General features: G+C 41.8%; 1 protein-coding gene across 6 annotated transcripts in view; it reads left to right on the forward strand.

The window, feature by feature from the left end:
- Gpatch8 (G-patch domain containing 8) overlaps nucleotides 1-25,582 on the forward strand; it is a 74,660-nt gene extending 49,078 nt beyond the window's left edge. For all 6 annotated transcript variants that reach the window (XM_048445818.3, XM_048445819.3, XM_087909922.1 and 3 more), the window contains 3 exons: nucleotides 2,402-2,545; nucleotides 16,678-16,808; nucleotides 19,391-25,582. In XM_048445818.3, coding sequence (XP_048301775.2) covers nucleotides 2,402-2,545; nucleotides 16,678-16,808; nucleotides 19,391-23,288 — 4,173 coding nt within the window. In that variant the 3' untranslated portion in view covers nucleotides 23,289-25,582. The remainder of the gene's footprint in view (nucleotides 1-2,401; nucleotides 2,546-16,677; nucleotides 16,809-19,390) is intronic.
- The last annotated feature ends 2,142 nt before the right edge of the window (nucleotides 25,583-27,724 follow it).

Here is a 27,724-nt window from a genome sequence, read left to right on the forward strand (position 1 = left end):
GGTTTTGTTTTGGGGTTTTCAAGACAGGGTTTCTCTGTGTAATAGCCCAGGCTGGCCTCGAATTCACTGACATCCACCTGCCTGCCTCCTAAGTGCCAGGATTAAAGGTGTGCAGCACCACTGCCTGGCAGAATAAAAATTTTAAAGAGCGGTGCACACCTTTAATCCCAGCACTCAAGAGGCAGAGACAGGCCGATTTTTGAGAGTTTGAGGCCAGCCTGGTCTACAAGAGCTAGTTCCAGGACAGGCTCCAAAGGTACAGAGAAACCCTGTCTCGAAAAACAAAACAAACAAAAAAACTTTTGCATAAGTAACCAGGGACCTCCCATGTATTGTTAGGCTGTGTACTTTGCTGTTGAGCTGCACCTCATTCTGAGAATCCTTTTGAGGTTTATAACTGAAAATTCTAAACTATTAAAACCCCAGAAAAATGGTAGATTAAAAAGAAAGCCTATCTCAATCCCTCCTCCTGACAAAAAAGTGAGCACTGTTGTTTTTCTTAGAGAAGACTATGTTTTAGCTTATGATTTTCAAGGCCTTTGACTCTGGTATAGATTTTAGATGGGAGTGTCTAGATACAGATTAGAAATCTTTAGGTTTTCCATATTTGTACCTAGTACTATATTCCCAACCCCTAAGAAGATGGGTACAGGTGTCTCACCTGTTCACAGAGTTATAAGACCCCAATCCCTGCTACTTCTCTGACAGAATGTCAAGAACGTCAGACAGCCACTCTACCCTGAGTATCCTCTACGCCCTTGTGAGTCCCTTCTGAAAACTTCGGGCACAATTAAATCTATTTGCCTGTCTGTCTGTCCGTCTGTCCTTCCGTCCATCCATCCATCTATCTATCTATCTAATCTTTTCTTCTTTTTCGAGACAAAATTTTTTTGTGTAGTAATCCTGGCTGTTCTGGAACTCGATCCATAGAGCAGACTGGCCTCTGTCTCCTGGGTGCTGGGATTAAAAGTATGCACCACCACCTCAGACAGTGCTCACTGTTTTAATCCCAATATTTGGAAGGCAGTAGCAGGTGAATCTCTGGCAGCCTGAGAGTGAGGCTGCTTTACAATGAGGGCTTTACAGCAAGACCCTGTCTCCAAAGCAAAACAAAACAATGGTAACTTCTCTGAAACTATTAGAAGTGCTAAGAGTAGACCTAAAAATATGGTCCCAGCCTACATGTGAAGCCCTGAGTTTGATCCCCAGCTCTGTATAAACAGGGCATAATGGTGTGTGCCTATAATTCTAGCACTGGGATCTGTGGAGGCAAGAGGAGCAGTTCAAGGTCATCTCTGGCTACAGAGCACATTTGAAGCCAGCCTGGAATGTATAAAACCCTGTCTCCAAAAAATGAACACGAGTAAATATTTCTGCTTTATTTCTTACTCCAAGAGGGAACTTTAATTCTTTCACCATAGTAATGTTAGCTGAGATTTTTCTTTTTCTTTATTTTATTATTGTTATTTTGATGAGGGATGATGGGGAAAGACAGAGTCTTACTAATGTAGTCCAAGCGTGCCTTAACCCGTATAATCTAGGCTGGCTTTAGTTTATGTTCCTCCTGCCAAGCTTTCCAAGGGCGGGAGTCAGTCAAAGATGACTAACTGAGGGCTTTTAGTGGATTTTTCTCTATCCTCTTTGTTGAAGTTTCAAACATGGAAGAGGGTTTAAACTTTGCTGGGTGTTTGTTTGTTTTTAACCAATTAAAATAATCATGTCAGATTTCCCCTCTTTATGATATATTACACTGATTAAACTTTTTTTAATGTTGAACCTTGAGTCCTTTGAATAGATCTTACTTCTCTTGCTGAGTAATCCTGTATATGCTCTATTCCAGTTACTGGTTTAAAAGTGAAAAATGGTGACATGATGGGGCTGGGGAGATGGCTTAACAGTTAAGGGCTCCTGCTAGTCTCAAAGAGGACCTGGATTCAATTCCCAGTACCTACATGGCAACTCACAACTGCCTCTAACTCCATTTCCCGGGGATCTGAGCTCCCTCTCTAGGCCCTGGCCAGCTTAGCACTCACTATGTACTAGGGATAGCTTTGAACTCAAGGAAGTCTTGTCAGCCTACAGTGTGTTAGGAGCATGTACCAACACTGTGCCCGGTTAAAATTGTGTCTTCTTTTGAATCTAGTTGGTTTTTGGTTAAGGACAAAATAGGGAATGGTATTGTCTACCATATTGCCAAAAATGAAATAAAATTACACTCTCTTGAACACTTGTTAATACATACACAAATTGTTACCCTACCAAATTGCCCCTCATGTTTTATCCCACATTTATCAGTGCCATTGAATTTTTTTGAAAGTTATTTTTTTTCTCTCTGCTTGAATAATAGCTGTCTAAATTCTACAGAGTTTATGTCTTGTTTGTATTTTGTGATTCTTAACAGGATTACGTTGACAAAGAAAAGGCGATCGCGAAAGCCTTAGAAGATCTTAGAGCCAACTTTTACTGTGAACTCTGTGATAAACAGTATCAGAAACACCAGGAATTTGACAACCACATTAACTCTTATGATCATGCGCACAAGCAGGTAAGGAGTAACTACTTGGTGTTAAGGAAAAAGATTCTTGTTACAACCGTTGATGTTTATGAGTGTGATGGGTTTCTTGTGTCAACCAACCCGTTTGTACTTTTGGCCACCTGATACACTAGCTCCCATTTCCCATGGGAGCTGTTCCAACATAGATACCCTCTTCTCCCTGCCAGTCCATCACCATTTTGAGTAAAATAATAAATTGTGAGTTTCTTAAACCTTAGGTAATGCTTGTGATTTTGATTAATTTTTAATTTTTTGTTTCTAATGTGACGATTTGAGCCGAGGACCACTGAAACAGCTCTATGTCAGTTTTTCTCCTCTCAACATTTTAGACTTGTGGTCTTCTGAACCTGTGAGTGTAAGAGTTATGGCTACTATTTCCTGTCAGTAAGTCATCTTGTTATTCCATATTCCTTGGAAAATGACTGAATCCTGACGACAAAATAGATATGCTATGTCTTAGTAACAACAAACCGTCCTTGTCTCAATTAGAGTTTCTGTGTGGGGAAACGCCATGACCAAAAGCAACTTGGGGAGGAAAGGGCTTATTTTCTAGGTCACAGTTCATCACTGAAGGAAGTAAGGGCATTAACCTGGAGGTAGGAACTGATTCAGAGGCCGTGGAAAGTGCTGATTGCTGGCTTGTTTCTCATGATTTACCCAGTTTGTTTTCTTATAATACCCAGGACCACCTTCTTAGGGTCTTGGTAGTTACTTCAGTTAAATTACTTTCAGACAAGCAAGGTCTTGCTAAATAGTTCAGAAACTCCCTATGTAGACCAAGCTGATCTTGAGCTTGGGGTGGAGCCCTCATATACCCACCCAGTGTTAGGATTGCTGGGCTGTCTCCAGCTCTCAAAGTTGCTTTTTAAGAAGAAAGACTTTTTATACAAAATATTTAGAAGTGTTGATACAATAGAATTCATGTTGACATTAATACCTCAGTGACATAGCTGCCAACTTAAGTGTAGTAGAAATTGTTATAGCATTCATTCTTAGATTTTGACATTCTCATTCATTCTCCTGTATACTTTGTGTTGACTGATCTGCTTCACTACTCTTACCAATTACAGGAGTTAGCAGCTTGGAAATAACTCCCCAAGGGGCACTTAGCAGTTGTCTAGATACACCTCAGGCTGCCTTAACTAGGAGGTGGTACTTTTGGGATCAAGTTGAGTGAGGTTCATAGATATTGTTGAATATCCTATAATACACCTCAAAATAAAGACTCAGAATTGTGATTGCTGGCACTGAGGTTAACTATTGGAAACTTTCAAATATATGATGCTATTTCACTCTTGCTTAGCATAAATTATAATCATTTTACATCTCTGGTTATCATAAACATTTATAAAGAGCTCATCTAGATTCAAAATGTATACTTAAATCATTTTGAGAGACCAAAATAAAAATATAAAGTTAAGAATTTGAGGATCTGGAGAGATGGTTTAGATAGTAAATCACTTGCTGTGAAAGCATGAGAACTGGGTTAGGTCTCTTAGACCCATGTAAAAGTCAGCTGGGTATAGTGGCACAGGTGTAATCCCAGGAGACGGGACTCCTGGGAGCAAGTTGAGTAACTAAAATGGTGAGAGACCCCTGCCTCAGTATATAAGGCGGGAAGTGATTAAGGAAGATACCCTCTATCATGCACATATACCTTAGACACATAATACTCCCCAATTTTTTTATCCCGAGGATTGGCAGATTGTTCAGTTAGTAATGCGCTTGTAGCACAAGCATGATACTGTGGATTCTGGTCCCTCAGCACCTATGTACAAAGCAGGCATGGCAGCCAGCACTGGTAATTGCTATGGTAGAGAGACAGACAGCATTATCCCAGGATTTCCAAACAGCCTCACTTATTAGCAGTTTTAATGAGAGATCATGTCTCAAAAAAATAAGGTAGGAGGTAATAAAGACAACTTATACCAACCTCTAGTATCGATATGTGCATACATATACATACATATAATTACAAACTTCTTGCAGAAAATTAGAGTACTGTCCACTAATATATGTTTGAGAGCCCTGTTTTAGAAAGGTCTTTAACTGTGTGATTCACAAATGCATGTCAGTTCATTCCTTCACCTGAGTTAGAACTACACTTTACATATTAAAAGAACCTTCAGAATCATGCCATAGGCCTGAGACCTGAGTTTTCATGAGATAGAAGCAGGAAGATTTTGAATTTGAAGCCAGCCTGGGTTACATAGAAAGATGTTTCTGTCTCTTAATACAAAAGAACAGTAGTATGTATGACTGAGTTTTTTGTTAGAATGTTACTTTGTTGAAAAGTAGACCATGTCATCTTCATATTCTTGTCTTTCTACAAATTGTAGAATCTCAGAACAGCACATTTAATAGCAACAAAAAAAGTCTTAAATTTTTACTTTATAACTCCAACTGTTCTCTACTCAAATTCCTTCTTTCCTATCTTTTTTTCTCTTTTGAGAGAGGGTGTTAATTGTAAAACAATGCCTGATCTTGAACTTGTGATCCTCCTGATTCTACCTCTAGCCTGCTGTGACTAAAGGCTTACCTGGCCTTCTTGACCAGTATTTAAAATTTGTAAAGAACTATTCGTTGACTTTGGTACAGCATGGCTAACTAATACTGATAGGAGATAGGCTCATGTGTTTGAGTCCTCCTCAGTGGGCCTGCCACTTTTCCAAATTGGTGCTCTAAAATTATAAAGGCCCCTATGCTGTCTTCCAGCAAGACACAGGATTATTATGACTGAGCTCAAAGGTAAGTACTCTACTCAGTGTTAGTTATTCCTAGCTTACATCTCCCATCAAATTGTCATCAAAACTTTGGAGAAAGGCTTTATTAGTGATAAACTAAAATAGGCAGGTCCTGGGAAATATTCTTACTCTTAAGGTCCAATTTCTAAAAAATTAAGCAACGTGCTTAACTCTTCTTTGTGATCTTTTTTAGGGAGTGGGAGAAGAAGGTGTTAAATGCCTCTATTTGCTAGCTTTTCTCAAATTTTCTAAGATTTTGTGATGTAATTAATACAAAAATATTGAGACTATGCTTAAGATTTCTAAGTGTAAAAGTTAAGCATTGCGATTCTAATTCTTGTGCTCTGTTTTATTACCTTTGAAATCTCCAGTGATGAAGCCAACCATCCTTGAAGAAATAACCCAATGTATGATTACTTATTGAGTTCTGACATGCCTGAGTGCTCAATAAACATTAACACTGATCGTAGTTGTAGGCTACAGTTAAATTCAAAACGAAAGGTTTTTCCAGGTCCATTTCCCTGCCCTTTTAATTATCTTCCATATCTTTAAAAAAATGTTTGTCTGCTGATAGATAGATGTAACCTCAAATTCAGACTGCAAGGGATCTTCTTCCCAGAGTGAGTCTGTAGCAGCACCTTACTAGTGATCGCTCAGGTGGAGGGGTAGCCCAGTAAGAGGGTTGTGTTCAGAGCACTGTTTGCTCTTCGGTACTGCAAACAAACAAAAGAGTAGAGTCTCTTACTTTAACACTTTTTTCTTTAACCTACTTGGGCTGTCTGTGTCCTACTTTCTATTTGTGTCACTAGGGCGCCTTATAATACAGTGAGAGGGAGATTATCTCAGGTCTGTTTGACTTAGTCTTCATGATGTTAGTTTTTTCTCAACTGAAAAAAATCTGAGCCATGTCCAGTGGCATATACCTAGTTATTAAGGCAAAAACTTTGGGCCAGCAGCATGGCATTAGACAGACCTCTTTTGTGTTTCTGTTTGGTTCATTGATATTGATTTGTTCTGTTGTTGCTGTTGTTGTTTAATTAGACAGTTCTGCCTGTGTAGTTGAACTTCTGAGCCCTCTGCTGGGATTACATATATGAACTCACCATGCTTTAAGGCTCACCTCTTAAACAAAACAAAACACCTAGAACTGCTCACTAAGTCAACCTTTGATTTATCTTGGGCTATCTATGACATTGGGTTTAAATTCAACAAACCTTGATTACAGCTAAGTAGCTGGTGTTTCTCACTCACTCTCCAAAACTGTGGACTCCATATTTGTGAGTCACAAGTTACTTGCCAGATTCCATTACACACTTGTGACTCAGACCCACTCGCTTCCTTCCTGTTCCAGAGTTCGAGTTCTGGCTGACACTGGGCACACTGAAGCAGCCTCCACACCTCCAGTGTTGAGACCAACTTCCTTACCATTTCAGTGGGTGATAGCCTGATCTGCCATAATGCACTTGTGCATGCTCTGAGAACCTGGGCCATTAGTCCGGGTCTGTTCAGCTGTGGATAAAATAGCAGTTTCCTGAACTTTGAAACAGCATGCCCATCACAGCCAGTAGTGACTTCACTAATCTGAATTACGTGGAGTAGAGGCTCCTTCTAATGCATAGTTTCCCTAACTCTCTCTACTCTCTGCCTGTATTTGTGACAGCATTACCTACCTGTAGTTGATTGTTTCCATACTTAGTATTGCCAAAGAGCCAAAAGGTTTTTACCCAGTGCTCAGAAATGAATTGGCCTCTGAATTAAAGTGTGTTCTGAGTAATTCCTTGATGGTAGAAGGAATGATTATCTCTTTGAACTTTACAAAAATTTCATTCAAGTTTGGAGTGGCTGCTTTGCTCTTGAGGTATCACTGTTTACTGATTGTTTTGGGTTTTTGTTTCTGTCATTTAATTCTCTGTAGTGGGGGTGGGGGAGGTGACCAGAACAAGCTCATCAAAACCAGTTGGATGAGGGAAGATAATCCTAGGGCGAAAAGTAAACAAAAATAGCTCACTGTCTAGATTCTACACTGCAAATGTGGTCCATGTCTGTTCTGTGTTTATAGTGTTTGCCCTAGAAAACCATGGAGTGATTGGTGGTAAAAATGGAAAACCACAAGGTGATTTTGTTTTGTTTTGAAGTCTGAAGCTTCATAGATGTTGATTTAAACAACACAATTCCCTATCAAGCAATCACAGTGTGAGAAACAGGAAGTGTAAAGGGAGAAGTATGTGGTAGAACCTGGATACACCTGAGGTGCAGAGATTTTGATCCAGTGGTATTTGTGATCTATCACTCTGGGTACCATTTTCTTTGGAACTGTTTTGCCAAATAGAGAATATAGTCACTTGCTTAATCTCTAAAACCTGAGCATGTTTTGGTCCCTTCACCTACTAAGAGTAGGTCATTTACCCTGTAATCATAACCTCATTAACTGCGGGAAAGTGTCTATAGGAGGACTGTCTGCTCTTACAGCTAGCTGATGGCAGACCTGTCAGGAGCTAGTATTGCAGATAAACCACATATCCTCTTCATATAATTTCTAATTGTTCTTCATCTTGGCATACAGTCCCAAATAAAAACCAGCTTACCATGTTCGTGTTCCACTGTTTTTCTCTGTAAATTTAAATTTATCACAGTGATACACTGTGATAGTAATTCTAAGATTAAACATGTTCTGTTTTATCTGGATGGCTAAAGCACCCTAACAAACAGTTTGTAAGTGACGGTGCTGTGGAGAGCTTTGAACCAGGTGTGGTGGTATAAGCCAACAAGTCCCTGCCTTCGAAAGAAAGGCCAGAGTTCCAGGACAGAGCTATGCATGGATTTCAGGGTAAAGTGCTTGCCTGGCTTGTGTAAGACCCCTAGGTTGAGTCCCCCTATTGGATTGGAGGGGTGGAGTATAATGGTTTCTCAACTGGGATGCCACTATTCCATTTCATCCAGTTAAATGTGAGGCTCTCTACATTATTTCCCTGGCACCATTGGATAATATCCTGGGTGGTCTTTTTCTAGAGATAACTAACACTGGAGATTGAAGTAGGTACGCTGGCCAAACACTTGAGGAATTGCTTTAGTTTGGCTGAAGGTGGTCACTGTTATATTGCATTGTGTTACATTGAACAGTGGTGAAAGGAGGCCTGGGGTTTTGGTATATAGGATTATTGATATGAGAGGAGAAGAAATGTTTGCAGGTTGAAGAAAATGAGAGCAGATATATCCAAAAAAGAAGAAAGTCTTTAATCCAAAAACTACAGTTAATTTAATTGGTCTTCAAGTACTGGGTCATCGTTAAGGTTCCTGCACTAATGTTTTTGGAAGTTTAAGGAAAAAGCCAGTGAAATAGTCAACAGAAAATGTTTCTTCTGTTCTGTACTGTGCTGCAACTGCACACTTTGAAAAATTACTACTGAATTTTGATAAAAACAGTGTCTTTAAATTATCCCCCCTTCCCTTTCTGTCTCCTTCCCTTCCCTTCCCTACTTTCTTTCCCTCATTTTGTTCTTTTTCTAACCTTTTCTGAACTCTAAGGAGCAGCCTGTCTTACCACCCAAATAGCTAGGACTGTAGATACACACCACTATACATGAACCTTTTATTTTGAGTGCTAATGTAACATTCAGTTGTTGGACTCCTTCCTTCCTTCCTTCCTTCCTTCCTTATTTTGTTTCTTTCTTTCTTAAAATATTTTTATTTTTCAATTAAAATATTTTTCACTAAGGAATGTGGCTTAAATTTCTGTGAATAAGATTTAGTAAGTAGTTCAGCAAAATAAGCTACCTTATTTTCAGTTCTTCAGAACTTTATAATTTTTAGAACTAAATCATGCTTTTCTGTCAGTTTAAATGATCCAGTGTATCCATGTGGTTTCACTGTATATCTCTTAGCTGGGGGTCCATGTTGGATTTTTGTGCAATGCAGATTTTGTACAATCCTTGACAAGAGTTTTGCAGTGAAGACCTACCTGCAGTTTCTTGGTTTTCTCACAAAAACTCTGTTTTTTTCTGACATTTAGGTATGTTGCGCCTTTATTTTTGTGTGAAATTGTTCTCCTCTTTAGAATTTAAGAGAAGGGCACAAATACAGTTCACAAAGAGAATTTTATATGAGCATGCAGTGGCAAATGAGCCAAGCCTAATAATCCATTGGGTATTATAATATTATAATAATCTGAGTTTTAGAAAACTGACTGATGTAAGCCTATGTCTTTATAAAAATTGCTATTTTTTCAGACTTGGTAGAACGGTAGAGGTAGTAGATCTCTGTGAATACAAAACCAGTCTGTTCCTTATAGTGCCTTCCAGGTCAGCCAAGACTACATAGTTGAGACCGTTTTGACCAGGAGAGAGAGTATGGCTCAGCAGTTGAGAGCATTGACTGCTATTCCAGAGAATCTGGGTTCAATTCCTAGCACCCACATGACAACTCACAAATGTCTGTAGCTCCAGTTCCAGGGGACTCAACACCCTTACATAGACATACATGCAGGGAAAACATCAATAAACATAAAATAAATTTACAAAAGAAAGGAAATTTCTTGGGGGTTTTTTGTTTATTGGCAGTGTCTTGTTTTATAGCTCAGGCTGGCCTCAAACTGAGAACAACCCTGCTTTAATCTCTCAAATGCTGAGATTACAGGCAATAGCTATTAAAAAAATTACCCTTTTAGGAGCTGGAGAAATGGCTTAGTGATTAAGAATGCTTGCTGCTTTTGCAGAGGATCCAGCTTCAGTTCCTAGCACCCACATGACAGCTCACAGCCATCTGTAACTTCAATTCCATGAAATATGATACCTCTTATGACCTCCTCAGGCTTCTGCATGCACTTGGTGCAAATACACTCAGGCGTGCATATGCATACACATAAAGTAAAACATTTAAGTGACCCTTTTAGGCCAGGAGTTAAATATATATTATATTCAGCAATATGCACGCACGATCTTGAGTTAGACCCCAAGCATCAGCACTCCTCAAAAAACACAATACTGTTACGTGAGGAATTAAGTTCCTTTTTAGTGTTGTCATTGTTGTTGGCTTAATTCTGTATAGAAGTAAGGAGTGCTTGTTTTTTAGGCTTCTTATTTCTCTAAAGAGTTTTCCCTTGAGACTGGGTTGATCTTAGAGATGCAGAGTACACCCATGGGCAGCTCATGACTGCTTTGGTTTGTTTTGGTTTGATTTTGGTTTTGGTTTTTCAAGACAGGGTTTCTCTGTATAACAGTCTTGGCTGTCCTGGAACTCACTCTATAGATCAGGCTGGCCTCAAACTCAGATCTATCTACCTATCTCTGACCCCTGAGTGCTGAGCTTAAAGGCATGCACCACCATTGCCTGGCCAAGAATTTTTTTAAAAAAGACATTTCCTTCAAATGGTAGTAATTCTCATCCCACCCCCCCAAAAGTTATGTTGTTTTGTTTGTTTTTCGAGACAGGGTTTCTTTATGTAGCACTGGCTAACCTAGAACTCATTCTGTAGACCAGGCTCTCCTTGAACTCCCAGAGATCTGCCTGCCTCTGCCTCCCCGAGTGCTGAGATTAAAGACATACACCATCACCACCCAGCAAAGGTTTTATATTTGTGTGTGTGTGTGTGTGTGTGTGTGTGTGTGTTTTAAAAATACATATAAAAGGGAAAATAGTATCTGGGCAATGATGGCATATGCCTTTAATCCCAGCACTCAGGAGGCAGAGGCAGGCAGATCTCTGAGTGTGAGGCCAGCCTGGTCATTCCTGTACAGCTAGGGCTACATAGAGAAGCACTGTCTCAAAGAATATATACATACATACATGCATAACAAACATATATACATACATGTAATCATTGACTGTTCATTTGTTCCTGGCCACCCAGACCCAAAATAATCACACATGAATTTTATTAATTACAATACTGTTTGATCAATAGCTTAAGCGTATTTTTAACTAGCTCTTACATCTTAAATTAACCCATTTCCACTATTCTGTATTTTATGAGTCTCGTGGTTTACCAGCAAGTTTCCAGCTGGCCGCTCACCTAATTTTCCTCCGGCAACTACATGGCATCTCTGATTCTGCCTTCTTTCTCCTTCTATATCTGCTTGGAATTCCCACCTTGCCCTCTTCTGTGCTACAGTAGGTCCAAAACAGCTTTTATTAACTAATTAATAAACTAATGGTAATAAACTATTTTATTAACTAATGGTATTCACAGCATACAAAGGGAAATCTCACATTACCTCCCCTTTTCTGTCTAAATGAAAAGGAAGGTTTTAACTTTAACATAGTAAAATTACATATATAACAAAACAGGTATCAAGCAAGAATTACAGTTACAATATTTATAACTATTATATCTTTTATCATAACTAAGGAAAACTATAATTATAACTATCTATTCTTCAACTCCATCAAAGACTCCAGAAGAATATATCACAGTACATTGTAAGCAACTTCCAGAGACATCTTGTTACCTGAACAGTTACCCAAAGGTTTTCAGTAATGTTGCAGGTACCAGTCTTCAGCCTCCAGACCCATAGTATCTAGCAGACTTTTCCATAAAGCAGGAAATTTCAGACAGGTCTACCTGTATTGGCAGTTTGTCAGTCACTTTCTTCTGTGTTCTATAGAATGTCTTGCAGACTCTTTTCATGAAACAGGAACCCTGATGGACTATCTCACCTTTAGGCAAGTTTAGCAGTAATTTTTCTGTGGGTCCTGCATCTCCAGTTCATACAGCGTAACATCAAACAGTCCAGGCAAGAGCAATTTCTTGCCCATATGGCTAACAAAGTCCATGAGGAGCCTCTTCAATGCCCATCTTTCTCTTGAAGTAAATTAGTGCTCATTGTCATGAAAAGTTCTAGTCTTAAAACATTTTAAATACCATATTCTGTATATTCTGTAAGTCTTTTAAAGGTTTGAAGAATACCTATCTAACTGAAATATATCTCTATATATCTAGAAAACCTAACTAACATGACTTGACTATTATAGATGACTATCTATTAACCTTTATTTCTTAATTATACATTACATTTTTAAATGAGCTGCACAATCACAATATCTTAATCAAGAGCAGAAATATATATATATATAACAAAATTGACCTTAAATTTGTATCAGTAAACCAAGATCCACACAAATGCAAAGTATTCATCTCTATATCACATACGTACATACATATTTTGAGTTATATTTGAGGGAAAACAAAAGATTTTGTTTGTTTGTTTTCCCCAGAGCTGAAGACCAATCTTAGGGCTTGAGCACTCTTACCCCCAACAGACCCAATATTAACCCAAATTATTCAGCAGACCCCTTCTATAGACAGTACTGTTCAGTCTACTGCTAATTTGATTATTATGACAATAAACAAGGGGCTCAAGACAGCTCAGTGCTTAAAAGCACCTGCTTCTTTTACATAGGACCCAAGTTTGCTTTCTATAGCACCTACATCAGGCAGTTAACAACCACATGTAACTCCAATCCCAGAACCTTCTTCTGGCCTCCAAGTTTTCCTGCACACAAATGGTGCACAAACACAGGCACAAACACATACATATAAAATAAAAGAATAGATACTTTGGGGGGGGTTCGAGACAGGGTTTCTTTAAGTAAACAAAAGTAAAGCAGTATGAACAATTGTGACCTCCTAGATGTGACTGACAAAAATGATGAATAAATTGAAAGCCAGCCTGGTTTTGACTCTTTCTCAAAAAGCAAAAAAAGGGTTGCAGGGGCTGGAGAGATGGCTCAGTGGTTAAGAGCATTGCCTGCTCTTCCAAAGGTCCTGAGTTCAATTCCCGGCAACCACATGGTGGCTCACAACCATCTGTACTGAGGTCTGGTGCCCTCTTCTGGCCTGCAGACAAACACACAGACAGAATATTGTATTCATAATAGATAGATAGATAGATAGATAGATAGATAGATAGATAGATAGATAGATAGATAGATAGGGTTGCAAACACAACTCAATTGTAGAGCGCTTAACCCATCATGACTGATACCTAAGGTTCAACTACTGGAAGGGAAAGGGGTTATTTTGGCATTTAATCTCATAATTCTGTTGATACATCACTCTACTTTTATAAGAGGACAGCTGAGAGACTGTGGGATAGAAACTCAGTTGACTGGGATTAGTGGGTTGACCTGCATCTTCCTGAGTGAAGTTTTATTCTTGCTCCTTTCTGAAAGACAGGAACAGCTGTATTGAGAACAGAGTCTGACAGTCATGGATGAGAACTAGGGCGAGTTGCTGACACTGGAGAGTGCTATTCTGGGTTCTTGGGGGGGGGGGGCAACAGAGACTTTGTGAAAGGGAATTCTTTGACCTCTAGTGGGAAAGAGAGACTTGGAGTCAAGTAAGGAAAACATGAGTCTTAACCCACATCTTGGAGCCAATGTGCAGATGAGGGGCTGCTGCCCTGCCAGTCCCTGGGACCCCATAAAGAGAAGGGGAGGGCCAAGACCTGTGGTCATAAAGGCATAATAAATGAATAATAAATAAACGAATGTTTAAGAGAAAGCCTTGTTTTTCCATTCTATCAGAATGTCACCATCTAAAGGTAGCTTTTTGCATGCTACGTTTGGGGTGGTTATATACCCTGTCTCTTGGATGTATCTAGACTTGTGAAGTGTTAGTTTCTCCCCTGAGACTCCAGGCTTGACTATGAAGTTTGTAAGGGTGATGAAAGACTATTTTCTGAACTTTATAGAATGCCCATGTAGGTGTTATGTAGAAGGAAGCTTTCTATTTAGATGTCTCCTTGACATCATTGTGTGTGTGTGTGTGTGTGTGTGTGTGTGTGTGTGTGTGTGTGTGTGTGTGTGTGTGTGTGTGTGTCTTCATACCTATGCCAGGACTTTTGAATAGACTGTGTTGAGAATTTGGGGTTGTGGGCTTGGTTCTGTTCCTGCAAGAATGAATAGAACCCAGCATGTTGGCCCACTCCTTTTAATCACTGCACTCAAGAGACAGAGGCAAGTGGAACTCTTAGTTCTAGGCCAGCCAGGGCTAAATGATACTTTGTTTCAAAAACCAACAAAAGAAAGAGGAGGAGGAAGAAAACCTAATCCTTATCTGAAGGATTCAGGCGTTGTTAAAAAAAGATCATTGTTTTGAACAATGTCTTACAGTTCAACAAATGTCTGCTAAAAGTGATGAAATGTGGCCAGAATGGTGACTTAATCCGAGCACTCAGGAGGCAGAGGCAGGTGGATCTCAGTGACTTCAAGGCCAGCCTGGTCTAGAAAGTGAATGCCAGGACAGCCAGAGCTGCTTCAGAGAAACCCTGTCTTGAACCGCTCTCTTCCAAAAATACTAATGAGATGTTTATAAGAAGGAAAAAAAAAAGAGTGATGAAATGTTTGTAAGTGAAGAAATGACTGAGTGTAGAGCTTAATGAGGTGTATAAGGGAAAGAATGGCAGATGTGGGGAAAAACATTACATTTGGTAAGAGAACCTTCTAAACACTGGAAAAAAGATATATCCATAAAAAAAAAACGGTGTAATAGTCATAGCGGATCCTTTCTGCCCCTTCTTCTCAAAATGAAAAATTTAGCATTTATATTTGCTTAGAATAGTTGATCCTCACTGACTCTGGTGGTGCAGTCATGTAGTCCTAACTGTCTGGAAGGCTGTGGTAGGAGTTCAAGGCTTGCCTGGGCCACAGACTAAGGTGAATCCAGGCAAGTTACTGAAACCTCTAAAAATAAAAGACAGCTGGGATATATAGATGGCCTGTTTTTTTGTGTTTTTTTTTAATGAGGCCATAATTTCAAGCTAAAAAGTTTAGTACCAAAGAGGAAAAAAAAGTTGAAGAGTTTATAAAAATCTTAATATATGCAGGCCCTACACCAGTAATAGCTTTGTTAGCCGTTGGTAATTGAGGGTCTCCAAAGTAAGGATAACTGAGCACAAACTACTTTTAGGCAGCGCAGTTTTCCTTGAAGTTCTATAATCATTTCTGTTGAGTAAATGGAAATGATTACAGAAAAGCAGAGAGATAGTTTCATTTATCTAGATGTGATTACTATGTCTGTCTGTGTGTGTACACACGTGTGTTTTCAGGCTCTTTGCCTCTCCCTGGCCCTTGTAGACAAGTGTATGGTTTTGTCCCTGATTGTTCAGTATAATCGTTTGTAGATTCACTGAGAGCTTATGTAGTAATGCTTGCCTTATTTTTTTTCTCTTCCACTCTTGTTTATTTTTTACTTTTTTTTTTCCTCTTTGTGATGTGACATTTTCAGCTGATGTTTTGAAAGCAAATCCTTCTAATTTGGGAGCCCAGATCACAAGAGTGAGTTTTTCTATAGTGTCTTTAGCTGTTTATCTTTTTTGTGTGTATGTCTTTTCTTCCCTTCCCCCTCCCAATTTTAAAAGATTTGAAATACATTTCATAAATATTAGGTAAGAAAATTCCTATCTGTTGAACACCATGCCTTTCTAAAGCAATGTCCACTTTATATTGGGTCAACTCCCTTTCCTAAGTTGTTGAAGAAGCATAGGCTAATGGGTAGGCCTCGCTTCACTTTTTATATTACTGTGTTACACTGTCTTCATTGCAGATGAGTACATTTGTGCTCTGTCACCAGCCTGTTTCATGAGACTTCTTTCTTTAGTTTTTGTTTCTTTTATTTTGAGGAAAATTACACAGTAGCATCTGGAAACAAAAGACCCATTCTGTTACTTGAAGTTTAAGTAACAAAATCTTTATCTTTCCTGTAGTCTCCTTCTCCATCCCTGGTGTTCCTCTCAGGGGTATGAAGGAATGAAAAGTTACTTTCATTTCAGCAGACTGGCTGGGTGAAAGTGGTCAGGCTGAGTTCTAAGCATGCTATGGTTGGAAACCCCCCATTGACTTTAATGGTTACAGGAAATCTCTGTTAGTGCTGAAACCAAACAAAACTTGCACTTTTATTTGGGGGGGGTGTTTCTGTTTGTTCTGAATTTGATAGTCCCTTCCCCCCATGTAAGCTGTACATTGCTTTTTTAGCTCTTACACCTTGGGTAATTTTCTGTACCAGCCTAACCCCTCTGTTCACTTCGGCCTGTGTTGCTACAATGTATCTCATATTTGTTTGTCTGGTTCTGCATCCTGGAAGAGCAGGTGATCGGTCTCTCTTCTTTCTTCCTTATACTCTAAAATTTGCCTGTTGCTTCTGAAATCATTTTGTTTTGTACAATAAGACAAATGACATGCTGTTCTGATTACAAATGCCCATATCCAAGTGTCATCCTCAAAGTAATTAGCCATTGTGTTTCTGGGTACCATATAAATATAATAGTGCATCCCACGCTAGTGTTCCAGCAGTGGTTAAAGGTAAATATTTTAAAGGCTTGGCCTTCACATCTGTGTGCCACTGAAAATCACTCACCCTCTCTTTCTTTCTTTCTGTTAACTCAGAGATTAAAAGATCTCAAGCAGAGAGAATTTGCCCGAAATGTTTCTTCAAGATCCCGCAAAGATGAAAAGAAACAAGAAAAAGCCCTTCGGAGACTCCACGAGTTGGCAGAGCAAAGAAAACAAGCTGAATGGTAGGGAAATTTCATGTCAAGAGTGTTTTGTGAATAAATAGAATCTGCAAGGTTTAAACTGACAGATTTAAAATTGGAATTCAAACATTGATGTGGCAGCTCATGCCTATAATCCTAGCACTTAGAAGGCTGAGGCAAGAAAATTGCTGCTAGATTAAAGCAGTGTGAGACCCTTGTGAGTTTCAGAACAACCAGCTCTGTATAATGAATTCCATTGTCTCAAAAACTAAAAACTTAAAAGTAAATAAGCGAATTTTATTATTTAAAAAGTTTTTGGACATCGGGCAGTGATAGAGCACCTCTTTAAGGACCATGGGGAGAAATTCAAAAGACAAACATTGAAAATGAGGAGAGGGGGCCAGGCAATGGTGGTGTACACTTGGGAGGGAGAGGCAGGCAGAGCTCTGTAAGTTCAAAGACAACAAGGACTACAGAGTAATAACCCTATCACAAAAAAAGGGAAAAAAAAAAAAAAGAAAAAAAGAAGGGACAGATCCTTATCCACTCTTATCTTTCCACTCTTAGCTTCACAAGTTTAGCGCCTTAGCTTGTGATGTGTGTGCAGCTAAGTGAATGGGTCGCTCTGCAGAGGAGGGATATTTGCTTTTGCCATCCTACCACCCCTACACACCCTTGGTTTAGTATTATCCTGTACTTCAGATTTCTGCTTTGTGTTCACTTTGTTTTTGTTTTCCTATACTGAAAATAAGTGGGAATTGGGGAAGAAAAAAAACATTTAAGCAACCCATGAGCTCTAATGTGAATTAAACCACCTATAAAATGATTGAAATTTTTTATCTGGTAGATTTTTAAATTTTATTTGCTCTCTGTGTGTGTCTGTCTATCTGTCTGTGCACATGCCCATACACACATACACACATACACACACACACACACGGCATATGGAAGACAGGACAGTTCTTTAGAATCTGTTCTCTTCATTCCCCTTTACATGATTAAACTCAGGTTACTAGGCTTACATGACAAACTTCCCACTGAACCATCTCACCAGCCCAGTTTGCAACTCTTTATATAGTAAACATTTCTCTCTTAGGTGTGTTCCAAGACTATCTCCCCTGAAAGACGTACATCAGACCACTTTCTGTTTCAGGACACATTATAATATCTTTTTCTTCAGAAAGCAACTTTTAGTTTAGCAGTTAAAGATGACAGAATAGAGATGATCGTCATGTAGGGTGTTGGTTTGGCACTCCCCTTGGCAAGTAGCATCGTTTGTTTGTTGGTGTGAGGTAGACTTTTAACACAATATAAATATGTCTTACTCTCTGTATCTGCTTGGATTCCATCTTAGAACAACAACAGCATGTACAGCAAACTCTAGATACTATGGCATCTGGGTTTTTTGATCCCAAGTTGAGAACAACTTATAGCTAGTGAATTATCTAATAAAGTGTCTTTAGTTATTGAGTTCAGAATTCAGGACATGCCCATACACTGAAAATTTGGGGTAAGATATATAGTAAACACTGGTTTTAAAACTCTTGCATAGTCCTGTTGTGGGAGCTGGACGGCTGCTTGTCACGGATATTGTTCTGGGCTCCCAGAAAGTATAATAGTTCCTGTGGATTTATTTTCTGTGCCTTCACTTACCCAGTAAACTGTGATACAAAAATATTAAAAGAGGGTCAGAAGAATGCCTGAGCAGACTTGAGTTCAGTTCCCAGAACCAATAAAGTAGAAGGAGAGAACCAACTTCCATAAGTTGTCCTGACTGCCACACATGTACCTTGGCTTATATATGCACACACACAATAAAATGTAAACAGAAACTGAAAGTATTGGTAAAGGAAATGGCCAGTGAACCAGAAGAGCCAACAAGCCCCCATCGTCCCCAAGAAAAAAAGGAAATTTCCTTCTGAGGAACTTGAAGCTGCTGCTAGCTCTACAAAGAGTACAAAGAAAAAGAAAAGGTCCTAGAAAGAATCCCAAGAGGATTAAAATGGACATGCTTGGTGGGAGGGGCATACCTTGAAGGTGGCAGTTCCTACCCATGATTAACCCCAATAAAAACACACACACATATATATATGTATGTGTGTGTGTATATATATATATATATATAGAGAGAGAGAGAGAGAGAGAGAGAGAGAATTTTAATTGTAGGACCTGGAGAGATGGCTCAGAGGTTAAGATTACTGTCTACTCTTCCAGAGGACCCAGGTTCAATTCCCAGCACCCACATAGCAGCCCACAGCTATCTATAACTCTAGTTCCAGGGGATTGAGCACCCTCACACAGACATATATGCAGGCAAAACATCAATGCACATAAAATTAAAATAAATAAAATACTTTCTTTTTAAAATTTGAGTTATAAGATAAGCCTTTTTGTGGGGCAGATAGTTTAAGAGACAATAGCTAACTGGCCTTGGGAATTTAGTATGTTACTTTAGTCAAATGAAGCTTTGCCTAGCTCTGCTCAACAAGTTCCATGTGTCACATTGGTAGGGACCTACTGCTCTGCACCTTTGAGATATACTTGTGATGCATGGAAGGACAAGAAGATAAGATGTAACTCTAACCCTATGTTTTGTTTTTTTCACTTTCTGAACCACTATATAGTGCACCTGGAAGTGGTCCCATGTTCAGACCGACCACGGTGGCTGTGGATGAAGATGGCGGAGATGAGGATAAAGATGAATCATCAACAAACAGTGGTGCAAGTGCTGTTTCTTCTTATGGCCTTGGATCTGAATTCTCCACGGATAAAGGGGGCTCTTTCACTGCAGTACAGATCACTAATACCACTGGACTGGCACAGGCTCCTGGGTTAGCCTCCCAAGGTATCAGCTTTGGCATTAAGAATACTCTGGGACCTCCACTGCAAAAATTGGGAGTTTCGTTTTCCTTTGCCAAAAAGGCTCCCGTCAAACTTGAATCAATAGCATCAGTTTTCAAGGACCATGCAGAGGAAGGAACCTCTGAAGATGGAGCAAAATCTGATGAGAAGAGTTCTGACCAAGGGGTGCAGAAGGTGGGAGATGCTGATGGGAGTAGTAATCTTGAAGGGAAGAAAGAAGATGAAGACCCTGCAGATGGAGGGTCCCTTGCCTCAACACTGTCCAAGTTAAAAAAGATGAAGCGGGAAGAAGGAACTGGAGCTACAGAGCCAGAATATTACCACTACATCCCCCCAGCGCACTGCAAAGTCAAACCTAATTTTCCCTTCTTACTGTTTATGAGAGCCAGTGAACAAATGGAAGGTGATCATAGTACACACTCGAAGAATGCTCCAGACAACAAGAAAAGCAGCTCTCCTAAGCCTAAAGGTTGCATTAAGGCGGCAGCAAACCAAGGAGTAGAAAAGGCAGTTGGTGAAGTTTCTGAGCCGCTGCAAAAGGAAACCGCTCTGGCTGAGCCTTCAGAGCCTGGAGACAAAACTGAGTCAAAGAAAGGTTCAGGAGGGGGTATAAGTGAGCAGAGTATGGAGAACCAGGAGACTTCAGAGAGCCAGATGCGTGAATCCAATCCTAAAGAAGTTTCGCAGGCCACCTCAGCAGCAATAGCAGGCCAAGGACCCAAACATCCCACTGGTCCGTTCTTCCCAGTTTTGAGCAAGGATGAAAGCACTGCCCTTCAGTGGCCATCAGAACTATTAATCTTCACCAAAGCAGAACCCTCCATTTCCTACAGTTGTAATCCCTTATACTTTGACTTTAAACTTTCAAGAAACAAAGATGCCAGAGCTAAAGGAACAGAAAAACCAAAAGATGACGGGGGCTCCTCAAAGGATCATCTCCAGGGCCTTGATCCTAGAGAGCCGGATAAAAGTAAGGAGGGGGAGCAGAATGTAGAACACTCCTCAGAAGGCAGAATGGACGAACCTGTCTCAGGGGCTGCCTGTAGCAGCCTGAACAAGCAGGAGCCTAGTGGTGGTCATGGGTCAGAGACTGGAGACACAGGAAGAAGCCATCTTAGCAAGAAAGAACCATCAGGCAAGTCCCACAGACACAAAAAGAAAAAGAAACACAAAAAATCCAATAAGCATAAACGGAAACACAAGGCCGATGTGGAAGAGAAAAGTTCTAAGGCAGAGTGTGGAGAGAAATCTAAGAAGCGTAAAAAACGAAAGCGAAAGAAGAACAAGTCATCAGCCCCAGCTGATTCTGAACGAGGACCCAAACCAGAACCACCTGGAAGTGGTAGCCCTGCACCACCAAGACGACGCCGGCGCACCCAAGATGATTCCCAGCGGAGATCCCTTCCTGCTGAAGAAGGAAACAGCAGCAAGAAAGAGGATGATGGAGGTGGTAGCAGTTCCCAAGATCACAGTGGGAGGAAACACAAAGGTGAACCTCCAACTTCATCCTGCCAGCGGAGAGCTGGCACTAAGCGTAGCAGCCGCTCCAGCCATCGGAGCCAACCCAGTAGTGGGGATGAGGATAGTGATGATGCCTCTTCTCACAGGCTGCATCAGCAGTCTCCATCCCAGTACAGTGAGGAAGAGGAGGAGGACGAGGAGGAAGAAGAGGAGGATGAAGACGAAGACTCAGGCAGTGAGCATTCTCGTAGCCGCTCTCGGTCTGGCCGTCGCCATTCCTCACACCGCTCCTCCAGGCGTTCTTACTCGAGCAGCTCTGATGCTTCTTCAGACCAGAGCTGCTATAGTAGGCAGCACAGCTACTCTGATGATAGCTACAGTGACTACAGTGACCGGTCCCGAAGGCACTCAAAGCGCTCTCATGATTCAGATGACTCGGACTATGCCAGCTCCAAACACAGGTGCAAACGACACAAATACTCATCATCCGATGATGACTATAGCCTCAGCTGCAGCCAGTCCCGAAGCCGATCTCGGAGTCATACAAGGGAACGCTCAAGATCCCGGGACCGAAGCCGCAGCAGCAGCTGTAGTCGCAGTCGAAGCAAAAGGAGAAGTCGCAGCACTACAGCCCACAGCTGGCAGCGAAGCCGGAGCTATAGCCGAGACCGAAGCCGTAGCACCAGGAGCCCTTCCCAGAGATCAGGCTCCAGAAAGGGGTCGTGGGGTCATGAGAGCCCAGAGGAGAGGCGCTCTGGCCGTCGAGATTTCATTCGCTCAAAGATCTACCGCTCCCAGTCTCCCCACTATTACCGATCAGGTCGGGGAGAAGGTCCTGGAAAGAAAGAAGATGGCAGAGGAGATGACAGTAAAGGAACAGGCCTACCCTCCCAGAATAGCAATACTGGCACAGGAAGGGGATCAGAAAGTGACTGCAGTCCTGAAGATAAGAATTCTGTCACTGCCAGGCTGCTATTAGAGAAGATCCAGTCCAGGAAAGTGGAGAGGAAACCCAATGTGTGTGAGGAGGTGCTGGCCACCCCTAATAAGGCTGGGCTCAAGTACAAGAACCCCCCACAAGGTTACTTTGGGCCTAAGCTCCCCCCTTCTCTGGGTAATAAGCCTGTCCTTCCACTGATAGGGAAGCTTCCAGCTACCCGGAAGCCCAATAAGAAATGTGAAGAGTCTGGCTTGGAAAGGGGTGAAGAGCAGGAACAGTCAGAGCCAGAAGAAGGGTCCCCAGGGAGTGGCGATGCTCCATTTGGGCATCAGTTCTCAGAGGAAACAATTGGTCCCTTATCAGACCCTCCCCAAGAAGAGCCAAAGTCTGAAGAAGCTACTGCTGATCACTCTGTGGCTCCGCTAGGTACCCCAGCACACACTGACTGCTATCCTGGGGATCCAGCCCTCTCCCATAACTACCTCCCTGACCCCAGTGATGGGGATACCCTGGAGTCTCTGGATAGTGGCAGTCAACCAGGCCCTGTGGAATCCAGCTTGCTGCCTATAGCCCCAGACCTTGAGCACTTCCCCAGCTATGCTCCCAGTGGAGAGCCTAGTGTTGAGTCAACAGATGGAGCTGAAGATGCTTCCTTGGCTCCTCTGGAAAGCCAGCCCATCACCTTCACCCCTGAGGAGATGGAGAAGTACAGCAAGCTTCAGCAGGCTGCACAGCAGCACATCCAGCAGCAGCTTCTGGCCAAACAAGTAAAGGCCTTTCCAACCTCAGCAGCCCTGGCCCCAGCCACACCAGCCCTGCAACCTATCCACATTCAGCAGCCAGCCACAGCCTCTGCCACCTCCATCACAACTGTCCAACATGCCATTCTACAGCATCATGCTGCGGCTGCCGCCGCCGCCATTGGCATTCACCCTCATCCTCACCCCCAGCCACTTGCCCAAGTGCATCATATTCCCCAGCCCCATCTGACTCCTATTTCTTTGTCCCATCTCACTCACTCAATCATCCCTGGCCACCCTGCCACTTTTCTTGCTAGTCACCCTATCCACATAATTCCTGCTTCAGCCATCCATCCTGGACCCTTCACTTTCCATCCTGTCCCACATGCTGCCCTCTATCCCACCCTGCTTGCACCACGACCCGCTGCGGCAGCTGCCACTGCCCTTCATCTTCACCCTCTTCTTCACCCCATCTTCTCAGGTCAGGACCTGCAGCACCCTCCCAGCCATGGTACTTGAGTTGGGAGTTATAAGTTGGGCCAGGGAAGGTGACCTGTTCTTCCCTTGGGGGTGTTGAGCCATTTATACCAGCAAGTAAAAGCTGGAATGGGCAGTGTCTTGACAGCCAAAGAAATGAGTTTTGGCTTGCAGGGATGGATTTAGATTTGAGGTTTGCTTTGGGTTTACTATCAGGGATATTTTCCCCCTTTCTATTAGTTCCTCCCTCCTGTGTTTCTACGTTAGGGAACACCAGTAAGTGCTACCCACACTCCTCTGCAGCAGACTGTCAAGCATAGATACTTCCTCCTCTACTTTGTAGTCCTCTGCTCTTCCTCCTCTGTAAATTTAAAACATTTCCCTCCTCTAATGGGTTGTCACCAAAGCACTTGCCATGGGCCCATCTGGCCTGGCCTTCTCAATGCCACGAGGAAGGCCAGGCTGTCTCTTCAGCAGTGGAAACTCCACCACTTTTGGGCAGTGTCTTTGAACAACATTTCGTGACATTATCCCAGATGAGGTAGAAGAGGGAGTCTAACCTAGAACCAAAAGCAACTCAGGCTGCAATTCAATCCGCTTTCCTTACAAACAGAGCCACGCATTTGGCACTGCTGGCCCCTCGTGCCAGAAGAGGCATCTACATATCCCAGAAAAGAAGGTCCTATCATGAGTAGAAGCTGTGCGGACCATAGAGTCACCCATGTGCTTCCCAGAAAGGAGCTCATGTCTGGAGGGTATATTTTCTTCTGTTATGTTGATGTTTTCTTCTTAATTTATAGGATTTTTTAATGTAAAATTGCACTGAACTCTATAAACGTAAATGCTGCTTTTTGTAGCCCATATTAAAAAGGTTCCGTATTTGTAGTATACTGCAATAATATTTTTACATCCAGCTCTTTAAGTGATCCTTGTTCTGGTGGCTTTCTGTAAATATGTTTGCCCTAGTTGAATTAGGAAACTTTAAAGGTTATAAGGTTAAAAAAATAAATAAAGTATTTGTTTTCTGCTAGATGCAAAAGTGACTAAGCATGTATATTTTATCAAGCTCCTGTATTTTTTGAAGTTATGAACTATAAAAATGTTTTTGTTTTTTTGGGTTGTTTTTGTTTTTGCTGGGACATGTGTTAAGTAATTTGCAGTAATTGGTTTATTCTGCACTGGGATTTTTGAGTTGATGGGCAGCAAACACAGCTGCAGGCATCAGAAGGATGCTCAGTTGCAGTGGTCTCCCTGACATGCTTTGTTACACAGAGAAACAATCAACTCCGTGGAGGAGGGGAAGATTGTTTCAGCAGCTTTATTCTCTGGAAGCAGTGACACTCGGTGATTGTCTGGGAAGAGGGAGGAACCCTTGGTTTCCCTTGGTACCTTGTTCCAGACAGTCTATTTGCCTTCCTAGTATTTAGCCCCCTCTGACAATTTTTTTAATGTGCCTTTTGGGTTGGCTAGAAACTAAAATAGAAGTAGACCAGAGGATAATAGAGTTGGGACAGTTTTCTCCTCTTTTTGTTGGGAGGTGAGCACGTTTATAGGTACTTTTAGGTCTTCGGCTTCACAGTTGTGTGTCGTCTGCCCAGCTCGATTTCAGCAGTAGAGATTCCTTTTGCTTTTCTCCCGTGACACTGACCAGAAGTGCATCAGTTCCTCTTCCCCGCTTGCCTTCACCCAGGCTCTCGGCCCTAGTTAACACTCTGACCCAAAGGTGCTTGTAACGCAGGCCTCATCTCTGCTGTTAGTGCTTGCTCTTCTTGTAACTGGGACGGTTAAGCGGACAGCTGACAAGATAAGCCCTACTTGCCTAGGCCAAGGTTCTCTATTCATGGCCTTCTCAGATCCCCAGAAGGAAGAGGTTTTGAGTTTCTGAGAAGCAAGTGCTAAGCAAGTGCTGAGCAAATGAGGCCCTTGTTTGAGCCCATCTTACCTGCTCAGTCTTCACCTGATTCAGAAATGCCACTCTTTGGAGAACTGGCCCTGGAAAAATGAAATCATCGATTTGAAGTGAAGGGACTTGTTTTCCTTGCTTTCAGCCCATGTAAATATTGAAATAAAACAGTATTAACATTTGTGCTGCTTCCCGTTAGGTTGTAGATTGAGCCATACTCTGGCTGCCTCTCTGCTTTCCTGGAGGCAATTTTTTCTTTAACTTCCAGAATAGTAGTTTTAAAACTTCAGAAAAAAAAAGGAAAAACAAAATAACCTATCCTTACTTAAAGCATAACAGATTGTATTTAACTTTATCACATATGATAGAGATATATATGCTGTAAAATGAGGGAAAGGAACTTTCTAATAAACCAATGCTTTGTGGAAACTTAGCAGAGTCCGTTGTGATTGTTGCCACTTCCACTCCCTCCGGCTGGGAGAGGTTGGAGGTGTGGGTTATAAACAATGTCTTGTTGGAAGTAATTAAAAGATCCTTCTAAACCTGGTGGAGACATTGGAATTGTTCTTCTGGAGCTCAGGTTTACCTCCAGGGGATGACTTGTGTGTGGCCTTCCCATTCGTAGGCAGATGACTGGGGTGCACAGTACTTTGAAGGGCAACTTGAATTACAGGATTTGTCCGGCCTTTGACCTCCAGCTGTACCTGTATTAACCAGGCTTGAATTACTGTCCTCAAACACCACTACCACCACCACCACACACCAGGAAATCACGTGGGACCAGGGAAGCTGGCTGGCGTAGAAGGCATGGCAGTGATGGGGTTGTGTTTTCTGTCTCCTCCCTTCCTTTGATGCAGCCCTGTGCTCTGCTTCAGAAAATCTGAAGGTTCGGAATTGTTTGCCTGACACGGTGGAGATCTGTGTCTCAGAAAGGTGTTAGAAAATGAAAAGGGAGCTGGGCGGTGGTGGCATTTAATCCCAGCACTTGGGTGGCAGAGGCAGGCAGATCTCTGTGAGTTCAAAGCCAGCCTGATCTACAAGAACTAGTTCCAAGACAAGCTCTAAAGCTACAGAGAAGTCCTGTCTCAAAAAACCAAAAAATAGGAAAAGGGGGCTGCAGAGTTGACTCAGTAGTTGGAGCACTGTCCCAAAAATCCCAGATTCAATTCCTAGCACTTGCATGGAGGCTCGCCACCTCCTCAGGCATCAGGCATACACCTAAGAAATACACAGACATACTTGCATGCAAAACATTCATCACAAAAAAAATGTAAAAATACATTTTTAAGATAATGGAAAGTGAAGTTCTGAGAGCAAGAAAGGCAGCAAACAAGAAACGGCTGCACAGCCTTGTTCTGTGACGTCAGTTTTGTGATAAGGGTTCAGCCATGTAGGCTTGAGACTCTTGAAGTACTCTTTTACAACCTTGATGACTAATCCAGACCGTGTCAATCATTTCTATTCTCATTGACACAGAAAGCTCGACCTCGCCCATTCCAACTGAGATTATCTACTCATTGCAGCATTTTCCTGGCTGAGTTCCCTAGCTAGGATCTAACCCCCTGCCCCATGTATGTTTGTCAGCTTTTCAGAACCCGAATGCCATTCATTTTATATTCACTGCTTCCAGTAAAATGGTGAGCTCTGAGAAGACAAGCTAAAATTGTGACTCCTTAAAGGCAAACAAAATATGCACTTTTTGTTACCTTGCTCAATGCCAAACCATGATAGCATGATGGTTGCTGATTAAATGAAGCCAAAACAACTGGGTTTGTTGAGGGATTCAAGGACCTTGGGCCCATGGATATTACCAATCATCGACCCACTTTCAGCAGGGAGGTGACCCAGTCTGACACCAAAAGAATGCAGTCCTCTCCTTGGCCCAAATCTCATCTTCCTTCCTTGGGGTTCTGGTTTTAGTGAATAACAGTCCACCAACTAGCCGGGCACCAAAACTTTTGAATTACCTTTGGCCATTTCCAGCTGCTGATTCTGTCCTTAGCTGCTGTTTCTCTCTTGTGTTACCTTGGATGGTTTTGGGTGACTTGCTGTATGGTCCAGGCTTTCCTCAAACTTGGTGTATCTCTTCTTCCTGCTTCATCCTCCTGCTGGATTGTAGTCCTGTGTCACTATGCTATGTCTGCTGGCTTATTACTACCAGTACCTGGTTCAGGTATCACCTTTAGCCCAGAGTGCTTCCCTACCCAGCTGGTCTTTCCACAAAGTCCTTCCTTCCTCGGGCAGCCAGTGTCATATTCTAAACAGTTCGTCATTGAGTCTCTGTCTTAAGGTTTCTACTACTTCAGAGAAACACCACAACCAAAGCAACTCGGGGAGGAACGGACTTCTCTCAGCTTGGACTTCCACATCACAGTTCATCATCAAAGGAAGTCAGAGCAGAAACCTGGAGGCAGGACCTGATGCAGAGACCATGAAGGGGTGCTGCTTACTCTTGCTCAGCCTGCTTTCTTATAGAACCCAGGACCACCAGCCCAGGGATGGCACCACCCACAATGGGCTGGGCCCTCCTCCATATATCACTAATTAAGAAAATGCCTTATAGGTTTGCCTGTAA

Source organism: Myodes glareolus, chromosome 9 (genome assembly GCF_982192425.1).
Source record: "Myodes glareolus chromosome 9, mMyoGla1.1, whole genome shotgun sequence".
Lineage (NCBI taxonomy): Eukaryota > Metazoa > Chordata > Mammalia > Rodentia > Cricetidae > Myodes > Myodes glareolus.